Source organism: Echinops telfairi, unplaced genomic scaffold (genome assembly GCF_000313985.2).
Source record: "Echinops telfairi isolate 266 unplaced genomic scaffold, ASM31398v2 ScPeMD7_7;HRSCAF=31, whole genome shotgun sequence".
Lineage (NCBI taxonomy): Eukaryota > Metazoa > Chordata > Mammalia > Afrosoricida > Tenrecidae > Echinops > Echinops telfairi.
Window position 1 is genome coordinate 14,577,154 of NW_022103904.1, and position 13,614 is coordinate 14,590,767.

The following is a 13,614-nucleotide window of genomic DNA, read 5'->3' on the forward strand; positions in this document are numbered from 1 at the left end:
GGAAGAAGCACACCAATTTGTGTGATCCAAGGATTGTAAATAATGAAATCCAAATTCAAAGGAGGGAATGGTATCAGAGCTGAAATTTTCCACACCCTGTTTTCAGATGACAGTAGAAACCCCAAGTCCCTTTTCAGGTTTCCCCACAGGGATTAAGACCCAGTGAATCCCCTCTAACTATAGTCCAAGGATGTGAATCGCTTGGCTGTCAGACAGAGAACATTGCGAAATTGATTCTGGCAAATGTAGATAGGTTAAAATGTAACACTACTTTTTTAGCTCCCTTTTGACCAATCTTAAATGTGTTCCAGTTTTTAATATTTTCTGCTTTCTTTTAGATTTTATTTTGTAATTATTGAGTGGGGGCTTGTTTCTTGTATTTGTTTTGTATGGTTTTCTGTATATGAAATCCAGCGTAGGTAAATCTAAATCTGGAAATGACGGTAACTGGATCAATTGAGGGTATCACTGGGGAGCGTGTGGAGAAATGAGGAGCTAACAACAATGAGTAAAAGAAAGGAGAAAGTGTCCCAAAACTGATTGTGGTGATAATTGCACAACACTTCTTAATATGACTGAACTATTGAACTGTCTGATAAGTGAGTTATATGCCAATGAAACTATTTTAAAAAGACAGTTCCGAATTAATTTCCTTTTTAAGATGTGATGAATCAGAAGAGATTCTTCCATTGAACATTTGAATTGAATAGATACAAGCCATTGAACTAGTGCTGCTAGTGTTGAAAGTTCTAATAACAATACAGAGGTAACAGAATTTGTCTCAAATTCTGGATTCATTCCTTGATGCACTTTAAAAAAATCAGTAACAAACTAGAAAATGTTACTATTTTAGAATCGGAAAAATATTGCATTTGCAGATTTACAGAAATACAAATTCTGCTTTATGGAAAATTTTTCTTCTAGTGATTTAAAATATTTCACATGGCTCAAAAGCTGACCATGTGACATCACAGTGGACCATTTGAAAATGTGTGTCAAAAACTTATGGGTGGTAAACAAGCAAGGTTCTGTAGCCAGAATACATTTCTAGGACACAAAGCTACTGGTGACAGTTAAAAGGGGAAGCAGCTACTATATTCTCCATCAGTCTGCTCTAAATATTTTGTTTGCAAATTATTCAATCCTAAATGATGTAATTCTCTATTTGCTTTGGGTTGGTTTTGTGATTGATGCCACTTGAATATCACTGATACACAAGAAAGCAGTTCAACTCACTGAGACTATGTGCTGTTTTATGTAAACTAAAGACATGTTTGGACTTCTTTCCTGAATGAACATATCAATAACGTATATCGGTGTTGGGGGGAAAAGGTACCATCTATCCCAAGGTTACCAAACAATTCCAATACATGGAAAATAAGAATTCCTGATAAAAAATGAGTAGATTTCAAATACAGGCAATCAATTATTTTTTAAATGTAGCATTGTAGATCTCTGGCAAAACCAACTATCACAGATGCTGTAATTCTTATTGCTGCTGCTGTTTGCCATTCGGTGCAGGTGACTCTGTTCTAACTCACAGTGACCGTGTAGTGACCGTGTGAACAACAGAGGGAAACCGCTCTGGGTCCTGAGCCAGGGGCCCAGTGTTGTTCTCTCAAAGCCCATGGTGGCAGCCACTATATCAGCCCACTTCATTGAGGGTCTTCCTCTTTTCCACTGCCCTCTGCTTGGCCAAGCATGCTGTCCTGCTCCAAGGATTGGCCTCTCCTGATGACCTGCCCAAAGTACTCGAAACGGAGTCTCGCCATCCCTGCCTCTCAAGAGCATTCTGGCTATACATCTTCCAAGGCAGATCTGTGTGTTCTTCTGGGTCACAGCAAGCCCACGTGACAATAGAATGTTCTCTAGAACAGCATCATTACGGGAGCAGATTGCCAGACTTTCCTTCTGTGGAACCACATGGTCGATGTAAACCACCCAGCACTTGGTTAGCAGCCGAGCTTACCTGACTTGCCTCTTGTCCCTACAAGGGTCTTTTCACTGATGATATTGGTCTCGTTTGGGGTGGAAGTTCGTAATCTGGAAGTGTTAGTCTTCTTTCTCCCTACTTCCTCCTCTAAGATCTATGCCTGGTGTGATCAAATATTCACATGTTTGATTGTGTGGCCAGCTTCTGAATACTTGGGGTTTCACACTGACCCAGGCAGGGTGCCTTCAGAGCTGTTGTGCACAGCAGCTTAGATCAGCTTTTTGTCAGACCAGAATCCCATGATTCCTCACGTAGGAAAGTTGTGTTAGCAATGTTTCTCTTTTGTTCCCCAATGCTTCTCTTTAGGATTTGTTTCTTTCTTTATGGATTTTCTTAAGCTTCATTTTGAGCCAAAAAGCTACTAAGAAAAACTGGTAGGATTGTGATAGTCAAAATTTGTGGATTTTAGTGCCAAGCTTTGGAGAAGGCATTACTTCCCTAGAAGAAAAAGACTAGATACAGTTTTAAAGTTTTTACTGACCTGTTTGGATAAGGAGCAGAAAACCAACCCCTCTTGATAAAAGCCATGGTCTATCCCTCAGAGAACTTTGAGAGTCTTGTTGTAGGAGGAAGAATCCAAGAAAAGTAGGAAAATGGGACACAAACCAAGTTGTTTGTATATTCAGCTATATGAACTAAACTCTTGGTTTTCCAGTTCATTTCATATAGCTCTCAGTATTTTAAAGAAAAGCTAATGCTCAACAGTGTTTTCCACCCAAATTACTCTGTAGATTGTTTTGTAAATTCTGCTCACATAGAAGGGGGGTTCAAAAAGTGTGTGGAAAATAGAAGTAACATATAATGTAATTTTTACACTGACTTATTGAAGCCCCCTTGTCTCCCAGGAGTGGGGAAAGAAGGGACATAGGGGATGAATAATACATGTCCCCTTAAAAAGTAATAAATAAAGGGAAGTAAGCTTTTCCTTTTCTCTGTTACACACATGATTCGAAAGTTGAGAGTCCTGTTGCGTGCCACAGGGAACAAGAGGGTCTAGTGGACTAAGCTCTGGTGGACCATGAAATCTGTCTGCTTGAGTGCAGGTTGGTGTACAGAGTGGATTTGGGGTTAAAGCACCAGCTGGGTCAAATGTGGAACCCTTAGTTTAGAGACTTGAGTTCCCCTAGAGGTGCCTGAGAAGAGACATGGCTCTTTCCTCCCCCACCCACCCCAAAAAAATGTGATAAGATTTTGTTGTCTTGAAAAAGAGCTATGAGTGAAGTAAACCACATTTACTGGGGACCTAGAATGTGGCAGATATAGTTCGAGAGTTTTATGTAAATTATCTCATGTACTGAATATAGGAACTTTAAAGTGAATGTGATTTCCCCAGTTTTAAAGAGGATGATGTACTTTCCTGTAAGCTCTGTTCTTGTGTGTATGGTGCTGGGTAAATACTGTGTCAAGAAAATCCAGTTTACTCCATGCCTTCAAGAGCTTGCAGCTCAAGACCTCCTGTGGATGTCAGAATGCTTGTAAGGGCATGAGGACCACAGAATTAAGACCTGGAATCAACATAACATGTGCAGTTCTTTTAGAGAAATATTCTGCCAAAGAGCGTCTTAAAATGCTCAGGGCCTTTAAAGGACAGAGGTAAATTCATAGCTGTGTTGAGTGAGCAGTCAGCCACACATAGTTGTGGTAAGGACTGAGGAGGAGAGGAACTGGAAGTTCTGTGTCTAGACAGGGTGGAGTGAAGAAAAGCAATTAGATGCTGGGTTGTGAAATGCATTGTCAAGAGCGTTGTGATTCCAGGATGCCAACAGGGCCATCCATACTACAGAGATAATAATGTCAAGTCGGCAAGAGTAGAATTCTCCATTGCATTTCAAGAGCTTCAATAAACTCTGTGTGTTTGTTTGTGTGTGATGCGTGTGTGTATAATCACTATAAGATAATATGGATAAGGAAATCGATCAACTCAGAAGAGCTGAGAATGGGCTTCTAGCCACAGTGCAAAACGCTGATGATTAAAAATGGGGATGCATTTCCTCCATCTAGTAAAATGCCTTCACAGTTGGAAACCTTGTATTAGCTAGCCCCCTACTCCTACTCTGGTTTCCATAAATTGCCTCATTTGGTAATTGGAATCCTGCATCTTTAAGTAAATCTGCATTTTGTCACCTTGGGTCTTCGAGGTGGCAATAACAGTAAGGCAAAGAAAACGAATTAGGAAAGTTCTTTTTATTTCAGCATGTTTCCTTGGGAGCAAGGACAGCTGTCCTGTGGTATCCACTGGGGATGAGGTTAAGGACAGCTTGGCTGGCCCTTACCTAGAGATACTAAAGTCTGTGATGCTCGTCTCTGACATAAAATGACACAGTATTTTCATATAGCCTACGCACATCATCCTCTAGACTTCAAATCATCTCTGGATTACACAGAATACCTAGTACAATGTAAATATCTGTTAGTAACTTTTTACATTCCCTCGTAGCCTTTGAAGAATAATTTTGACCACTTAACTGCTGTTTAGGAACTTCTCCCTGAATAATTTCCCATCTGTGGCTGGTTGAATATAAAGAGGGGGGAACCATGGATAAGGTAGGGCCAGCTGTGCTCTGTGGGCAGCACTGAGAAATTGAAAGAAAAGGGTTCTTCATGCAAGTCTACATAAATACTCTTGCCTATAAGATGCCTCCCCTGTTTCCTGGGGGAACTCTGTACTTGGTGGTCAAGGCTTTACATGGGCTGACAAAAAGCAACATTCATGAATTGCTTTGTCCTTTAACTTTAATGCTTAAGTGTAAGAAATCTGAGTCTCAAATTGGGCAAAGTGGTAAGAGGCTAATTTACTACTGCATGTTGGCCCAGAGTATTAAGTGGCTCTAGCTGTTCAATGTTCTTTTTTTGTTGTTGTTCTTAGTGGTTTAAAAAGTCTGCTGACTCCATCATTAGTAAGAAAATAAACTTAGCAGCAACTTGGTTGTACAGTGTTGTGTATTATAGTTTTCCCTGGAAAATGACAGTATTGTTTTTACTCAATTTAGTCAAATCTGCCAAAGGAAATAGGTGCTAGTTGGATGGGTGATTTGTCCCTTCATTTCCATGTTTGAACTTTAATCCAAAGAAACATAATCATCAAAAATTGATGAAAGTTTGTTTTTCTCTTCTCTCAAACAGGGCTGTCGGACAACTCCGAACTCCCCATCCGTGAGTTCACGGTCCATTACACTGGGTCCATCCGTGTCGCTCAGCAACATCTCAGGGATGTCTGTGAAGTCAGAGATGAAGAAGCGCCGAGCCCCTCCTCCCCCCTCCTTGCCAAGTCCAGGGGTACCTGTGCAAGACAAGGCATCAGAAAAGGTAGGGGGAGGCTGTTCTTGTAATCAGTGTATCCTGTAGTGTTTATCAACCAGCCAGTTCTCCGGAAGTGCCCACTGAGCACTGTGATCCTTCCAGTGTATGACTTTAGCAACTAGACTATTTAAGCTTTATTTAGAAATAAAGGTGAAATGCCACTCTGCTTCAATTATAGATGGAAGAAACTATTTTTGAGCTTTTAGTATAAAAAACCTGTATGTGTTGATTAACATTTTATTTTCAGCATTGAAATTTTGGGCATAGTCATGATTGCTTAATGAGAAGATTGTCAAAATAAAATCACCTTTTGACTTTGCACTGTACAGAGATGAACTAGCATATGACATAAATGCCCAGAGTAATTCATATTCACACACACCTAAGACATTTTTGTTATCTTAAGTTCCTCTCTGTATATTTATTTTGTGGGACCTTATATAGTTAGTTACTGTCATACTTTTTATTGTGATTTGGGTGCAAGTTTGCCTGATTGGTTTTTCATTCAACAATTTGGTTTGTACATAGATTGCAGTACCCTCAACAAAACATCACAGGCCCCACTTCCTGCCAGTGTTTATCAGTTCTATCTGTCCTTCTATAAAGTTCTCTCTTTATAGAGCTAAATCTTTGAGCTAATACTATCCTTTGGATCTTAGAGGATGGATGGTTCTGAAGAGTGTATTTCTCTCTAGTGTTATTGTTGACCCAGTCTAGGGGCTCTGATGGCATTTCGGGTTAGCCAGTAGCCTTTTGACTGCTAACCACAAAGTTGGCACTTCAATCCCACCAGCTGCTCCATGGGAGAAAGACGAGATTATCTGCTTCTGTAAAGATGTGCAGCCTCAGAAACCCTATATAGAATCACTGTTCAATTGCAGTGGGTTTAATTAGTTTAAAAGCCTGCCTATTGTTTGGCAGAAAATTCACTTCCAGATCTAAAGGGCGACCAGGGCCATACATAGCCTTGGGGATTCCACCAGTCTCTCCATCAAACTGGTCTTATTGACTTATTTATTGGTTGAGATTTATCCAACATTTTTCTCCTGTTCTATCCAGGACCCTAATTGTGATGCCTTTCAGAAGAGTTACACCATCTAGTACTTCAGGTCTCAGGCTCTTGGAGATCCAGTCTTCCTTTGGACTGATTGTTTTCAGGTGTTTTTGTTTTTCACACTTCTTTGCTCTCGATGGAGAAAGACCAGTATTAGGTGGCTGCTAGTAAGTCTCTAAGACGCCAGTAACGACTCCTAAAGTAAGAAGTAGAACACAGTCTTTGTGGAGTATGTTATGCCAATTGACATCAGTGTTCCCACAACTATGCTCCTAAGCCTCCAGGCCCAGTGACGCATTCCTTCAAGGTGTGTTTGGTGATAGCTACAAAATTTACCTACTTGTGTACCCTGTTTTCTCTCTTATAAACATGGATATATTTATAGCACATACAAATGTGCATGTACAAATATCTGCCAAACCTATATGTGATCGTAAATGTAGTCCCTTTCACCTACTCATACCAGTTTTTCCTGCCTGTATGCCTGTGTGTCCACTTCCAGCCTGGTAAGGCAGGGCTGTGTGTATTAGAGTATTTACCTTGTTGTCTTGTGTAGCACTGTGTCTTCCTTTTCGTTAATGATATTGTGCTGATCACCTCTTTACTCTTTGTTGCCTTTCTCTTCACCCAAATTGGAAGTGTATGTTTTCTAGTTAGTGATTTTTTTCCCCTCCTCTCCCAACCCATCTCTGGTAATAAAGAATTTATTTTTCTGTATGTAAGCCTCTTGAACTTTTGGAATCATGAGTTCAAACAGTACTTGTCCTTTTGTGATTGACTGATCACTCGCACAACGTCCTCTAGATTCATCCACGTTCTGAGGTGTTTGGCGGATTTTTCTTGGTTCTTTGAAGTTGTATAATATTCCCCTTTGTGTATCTGTACTACAGTTTCGTGGTCCATTCATCTCTTGATTGTTTCTATTTCTTTGCTATTGTTACTACTGGTGGACTGAATATGAGTATACATATATCTGTGTCCTGCTTCCTCTTTCTTTAAGATATATACCTGGTAATGAGATTAATGAATCAAATGGTATTTCGATTTCCACCATTTCAATGATACGCTATACTGTTTTCCACAGTAGTTGGAACATATTACGGTCTCACTGGTCATGTATAAAAGTTCTAATCGCCTCACACCTTCAGCAGCATTTTTGGTTTTCTGCCTTATTGAACTTTACTATTATAGTTGGGGTGAGGTGATATCTTATCATTGATTTGTAGCTCGCTAATGGCTAATGATCTTGAGTACTTATTCATATGTTCATTGGCCATCTGAATGTCTTCACGCTTTTAATTGAATGGGTCCTTTTGTTGTTGTTATTGAGCTGTGATTGTTTTCTTTTGATTTTTTCAGATTAGTCCCTTCTCAGGTTTGCCGTTTCCAAATATTATTTTCCCAATCTGTAGACTATCCTTTTGCTCTTTTGATGAAATATTTTCATATGTGTGTTAGACAGGGCTCTCTAGAGAAACAAAGCCAGAATGCTAATAGTTTTATATATATTTATACAGACAGATATGTAACATTAAGAAATAAACAGTTAATTAAATTATAAAGCAGTACAAATGGCTCAGTGCAACTCACTCCCATGAGACAGCTGTGAGACACTGGCAGTCCTTCAAGTCTTGAGGGCCACCGGTTAGTCCTCTGTGGAGTAATTCAGGCTACCCTGGCACAGGCTGCAAACAGCAAGGCAGGTCACCAACAGTCAGCCAGATGACAGCGTCCGACAGTCCCCAGCCCAAGAGATGTAAATTCCAACAGTGTGGCGAAGCAGTTCTTGAAGGAACCTCAAATTACAGTGACACAATCCACAGGTTAGGTGTCCCACAGGTAGTGTAGCTTGCAAATTGAGGCAAAGAACAAGCAAGGCAGCCGCACACTGGTCCAATGATCAAAGAGCAAGAGTCAAGAAAGGTGAGGCTCGCCAAGCCATTTATCTCTCCACCCTTCAATTAATCCCAGATGTGCTTATCGGCCAGGTTGGCACAATAAACTAACTACCTTAATATGTATATATGCTTATTTTTTAGAAGGTTCCAATCTTCTATGTTATCTTCTGCAGTTTGTCCACTAGTTACATTTGATAGTCTGTTGATACTGTCCATTGAGTCTCCAGGTGTCCTAATGCCACTTGGTCGTACCATGGAACAAGCATTGGGTTGCTAACTACAAGGTCAGCTGTTCAGATGACAACCTGCTCCATGGGAGAAAGATGAGATCATCAGGTCCCTGAAACATTCACAGTTTAGGGAACTTAAAGGAACAATTCTACCCTGTCCTGTACAGTAACTATGGGTCAGAATAAATTTACTCAATGACAATGAGTAAGTTTTCCTGTGCTTTTTTTTTTCTTTGAAGAACTTTATAGTTCTAGGGTTTACATGTAGGGTTTTGATCCATCTTAAGCTAGTTTTTTTGTATATAGTGTGAGGTACAGATATTGTTTCATTTTTCTTAAAAATGGATATCCTATTTAGCTAGCACAGCTTGTTAAAAGAGTTGGTCTTTTCCCCCATTAAATAGATTTTGGCTCATTACTGAGAATTATCTGCCCATGAGTGGGTGGATTTACTCCAAGTTTCTTTTATGTTCCATTAGTCTATGTTGCTGTTGTATTTCTAGGTTATTATGACTATTGCTGATAGGCGTGTGGACTTTGAAATAGGCAGCCATGAGACCTATTTTATTCTTTTTCATTAGTACTGCTTTGCTTCTTGGGACCTTTTTCCTTAGTCATTGGTTTATCCATCTATTTAAAGAATGTTGGTAGAATCAGCATCAAAATTTTATTATATCTGTAGATTGCTTTGGATAGCATTGGTATTTTCTTTTTTTTAATTTAATCATTTTATTGGGGCTTATGAAATTTAGCACAATACATAGATCAATTGTGTAAAGCACACCTATACATTTGTTGCCCTCATCATTCCCAAAATTTGCTTTCCTCTTGGGTTCCTGGAATCAGCTCATTTTCCTTTTTTTCCCTCCCCCTCCCTCCCCTCCCCCCCTCCCAACATTGGTATTTTCAGAATGCTAAATCATTTTAAACATAATCTTGGTATGTTCTTCGATTTCTTTTCTCAGAGTAGTGTTTTGTTATTTTCTTTGTATAATCCATTTTTACCTATGGTTGGGTTTATCCTTAATAATTTTAGCTTTTCGGAAGCTATTGTAAATAGTATTGTTTTTATTTTATTTTCAGACTTCTTTTATATGTAAAGGAATCTGACTGATTTCTGAATGTTGACCTTGTGCCCTACAACTTTGTTGAATTTTTCCATCAGTCCAATAGTTTTCTTACTGGTCACTGGGATGTTCTATGTATAGCATCATATTATCTACAAATAGGAATATTTTTATTCTATATCAATTTGGGTGTCTTATTTAATTTTATTGCCTTCGTCACTGGACTTCCAGGACAGTGTTCAATGGTAGTGATGATAGAGGACATCATTTCCATTCTCAAGGGTAATGCTTTTAGTCTATCTCCACCGGGAGTGGTGTTGGCCATTGGTTTTATATATATGGTTTTACATAAATTAATTACATTGAGGGATTTTCCTTTTATTCCCTTCTATTTGATGGGACATTTTTGTCTTTGTTTGATAATCAGGAATGAGTGCTACGTTTTATCAAATATCTCTTATGCATTGATTGATATTGCCATGTGGTTGTTTTCTTGTGCTTAATTAATGTAGTGAATTACATGGATGTTTTTCAAAGTTGAGCCATTCTTGTACATGTGGTAGAATTCCCAGTTGGTCATAATGTATTGTTGTTTATATGGTGTTGGATGCTGTTGGCTAGGACTTTTCATCTATGTTCATGAGGGATATTGAACTTCAGTTTTATTTTTTATGCTCACTCTACCTAGTTTCTGGTATCAGGGTCCTGCTTTCATCATAAAATAAATTTGTTAGCATTTCAAACTGTTCCATGGTGTGGAATATTATACCTATAACTGATAACACCTTTGTAATGAATGTTTAGGATAATTTGCCAGTGAAGCCATCTGGTCCCAAATTTTCTTGGGAATATTTGTAAAGACCTGATAAATTTCTTATTTTGTTATAGGTTTGTTCAATTTTTTAAAACTGCAGTTCCTGTTAGTTTAAGTAGGTAGCAAACTTCTAGAAATTTGCTTATTTCTTCCAGATTTTCAAATTCATTAGAGTACAATTCCTCATAGTATTATTATTCTTTTTCTCTTGCTTCTGTTGTGGTGCTGCCCATTTAATTTCCAATCTTTGTTAATTGTATTTACAATTTCTTTTCCCTGTATAAATTTGCTCATGATTTATCCATTTTGTTCATCTTTTTGAAGAACCAACTTCTACCTTTGTTGGGAGTTTTGTTTGTTTGTCAATGGTTTCCCTGTTCCATTTATTTCTTCTTGAATTTGTATTACTTCCTTTTTTCTGAAGACAAAGCTACTTTTGCTGCTTTTCTTCTAATTGTGGCAAATGTTGAGTTAAAATATTGTTTTAGATGATGAAGCTCAACCAGTGAAACATATGAGTATATATATAAACTGTAACTCACTGCCATTGAATTGTTTCTGACTTATAGTAATCCTAGAGAGTTTTATATCAAGAAAATCATTCACTCAGTTTAGAGGCAGGTCAGTTTCAAGCCTATGGGTCAGATGTCAAGCTGGAGGATTCTACAGTATGTGGTAGGAAAGACCCCAGGTTTCTGGTGGTAGAAGTGAATGAATCTAAGGTTCGTAGGCAAGATGGCAGGGTGCTAACAACTCCCGGATCAGCAGGGGATACAGCAGACTGTTGATTCCAGTCCAGAAAACTGGAGGTCAATGAGCCAGATGCAATACCCAGTCCCGGCAAAATGCAAGCAAACTTTTTTTACAGTGACCACTTATATTAGAAACAAGCTAGGTCTTAATTGTCCAAACACTGAGAATCCTGGCCCAGCCAAGTGGACACAAAACATGAATCATCATAGTATTGATTTCAGGTCTCTCTTCATTATTGCTATAAATTGGCTTCTGAGAATTACTTTTGATATGTCCCAATGGGTTTGTGGTTGGCAGTGTTTATAGATTGAAGCCTGTGGTCCTCTAGTTTCAGTGTTTTAAGCGTGTTTTTGAGAATTTTTTTTAAGTGTTGGTTCCTGGGTAACGTCATGTGTTCTTTACCACAGTTTGTTGTTGCTATTTTTGGTTTCTGGCTGACGGGTTCCATTTCACGTTTCTTTTCTATTAACTTTGTGATTGTCTTCTTGAACAGTTTTCTTTTGTTTTTTCTAAAGTATTGTCTATGTTTTCTTTGAGTTTGTGGTTTCTTTGAGCTCTTGGAAGGCCCATTGCATGAGATGACTTCAAAACATCCATGGGCAGATGGAATTAAAAGTCATACATTTAAAAAAATATTTATTTTAGTTTTTCTGAATAATGAAGTTTTTCCATGAAATTTTTGATGCCTCCCCTCCCCGCACCCCACCCCCACGCACACACATTTTGAATTACTTCTCATGTAAATTCTACTACTAGTTCTTCCTCAGGTAAATGGCCTGGTTTGTTATTTTGGTCAAGTACTTAAGTCATCTGACCTGTTTATTTGATTTGAAGTTATCTGTTGTCTCTAAGACATTTTTACATTGTATTTTTATTGCTTTGTAACAACCTGATGTTTGGGGGGGTTTGTTGTGATATAACCAGGCAAGCAGGGCCGGTATACTAATTTGAATACTAGCTTGGCAGCATGAGGCCCTTCCCTTCCAGTCTCTAGGTGAGCAGTGGAGTAAATAGTGAAGCCACCTGTGTGCCTCAGCTTGCTGCTGATGACGAACAGCTGTAGGCAGCATTGGACCAGTGTTGTCTGCCACCTGTCACTGATACAGCGGTGCAGGTGTGAGTGTTAGCACTTCCCATGGGATAGGGACGGAAGTAGTAACTGTGGTTTGGATGACTCTGCTAGTAGAGTAACAGTGCACTCCTGTTCTCAGAGATGGGGAAGAGGGAAAAATTAAGGAAAGACAGAAAAAGAGTGGATTTAAAAATCGGTAACTATAAAGGCAGAAATAGTGAAGGGAAACAATAAGAGAAGAAAAAGCTAAAAAGTAATGACAAAAAGAAAAATGCGCGCGCACGCGCACACACACGATCCCTAAAAAGATGTACTGATACCACCTGCCCCACCATGCAGAGAGGAGCCCTGCAGGGCTCAGCTATCAACTGGAGAGGCAGTAATTCAAACCCCCCAGTGGCTGTGTGAGAGGAATATGTGGCGGACTTCTGCTTTACAAAAATTATAGCCCAGAAATCCCTAAAGGGTCGTTCTACTCTGCTCTGTTCTGTAGAATTTCTAAGGGTAAGAATGAACTGTTTTTCTTTTTCACTTCTTCTGTCCAGCTGGTGTCTTTCAACAGGACTTGAAATCCTAAGCCCTCGCTTTCCAGGAGATAAGGACATTCTTGGACAGTAACACCTGGTTTCCAGTCTTAGAATGGGACACGTTTTAAAAGGTTTTATTTTTCTAAGCTCACCTATATTTGGGTGGGGTTGGCAGGGACCACTTTCATCAGGAATCGGATGCCAGTGTCTGCTTTGCTTTTGCGTCTTTGCCTGGCTAATTTCCCCAAGACAAAACAAGTGATTCCCCAAGGAATGGTCTTGTTTCATACATATCCTAAAACATCAGTTCAACTCTGTAGTGTAAGAATAAAAATGCATTGTTCTTTATTGAGCTGAGATGCCTTTGATTGACTTGAATCCAGCTTCCTGCAGAGAGATCACAAAAGGAACATTAGCATTCACATAAAGCACATTTAAAGTCCATTTGTTCCCTAGCATCAGTTTAATTTCCTGAATCCTTCCTTCTGCCTTGATGTGATTGGAGCCATTTCTATTCATAGGGTTTGATAACGTCACATTCCTGCCTGTCTTTAAGTTGGAACTTTTTTCTGCTTATTCATGCAATGTTTTGTCCCTCAAGTGAACTAGAAACCCACCTCCCAAACTTAAGGCTTGATTTCAGGTCCTCCTCGGTTAGGTGTTAGGTAATTAGTGGATTTCTTTTGCTGCCCGATGGACCTCCCACTTAATTTCCTGATCCGCCTGGGTACTCAAGTCTATCTCTCCATCTAGTTTAATAAATCAGTTGTTTTGCTTTCCTTCCAGGACGTTCTTAAAGCTCGAGTTTTGGAGACCACAGCAGTTTCCATCCACATAACTCCCACCAAAAAATTCTGTCTCAAAGCTGTAATGCCGTGAATTTTATAAGAAAGTATCTTGATTATG

At 39.1% G+C, this 13,614-nt stretch overlaps 1 protein-coding gene across 2 annotated transcripts in view; it reads left to right on the top strand.

Annotated features, from left to right (window-relative positions):
- COBL (cordon-bleu WH2 repeat protein) overlaps positions 1–13,614 on the top strand; it is a 255,188-nt gene that overhangs the window by 77,924 nt on the left and 163,650 nt on the right. For both annotated transcript variants that reach the window (XM_045286315.1, XM_045286316.1), the window contains exon 7: positions 5,117–5,299. In XM_045286315.1, the coding sequence (XP_045142250.1) occupies positions 5,117–5,299 (183 nt within the window). The remainder of the gene's footprint in view (positions 1–5,116; positions 5,300–13,614) is intronic.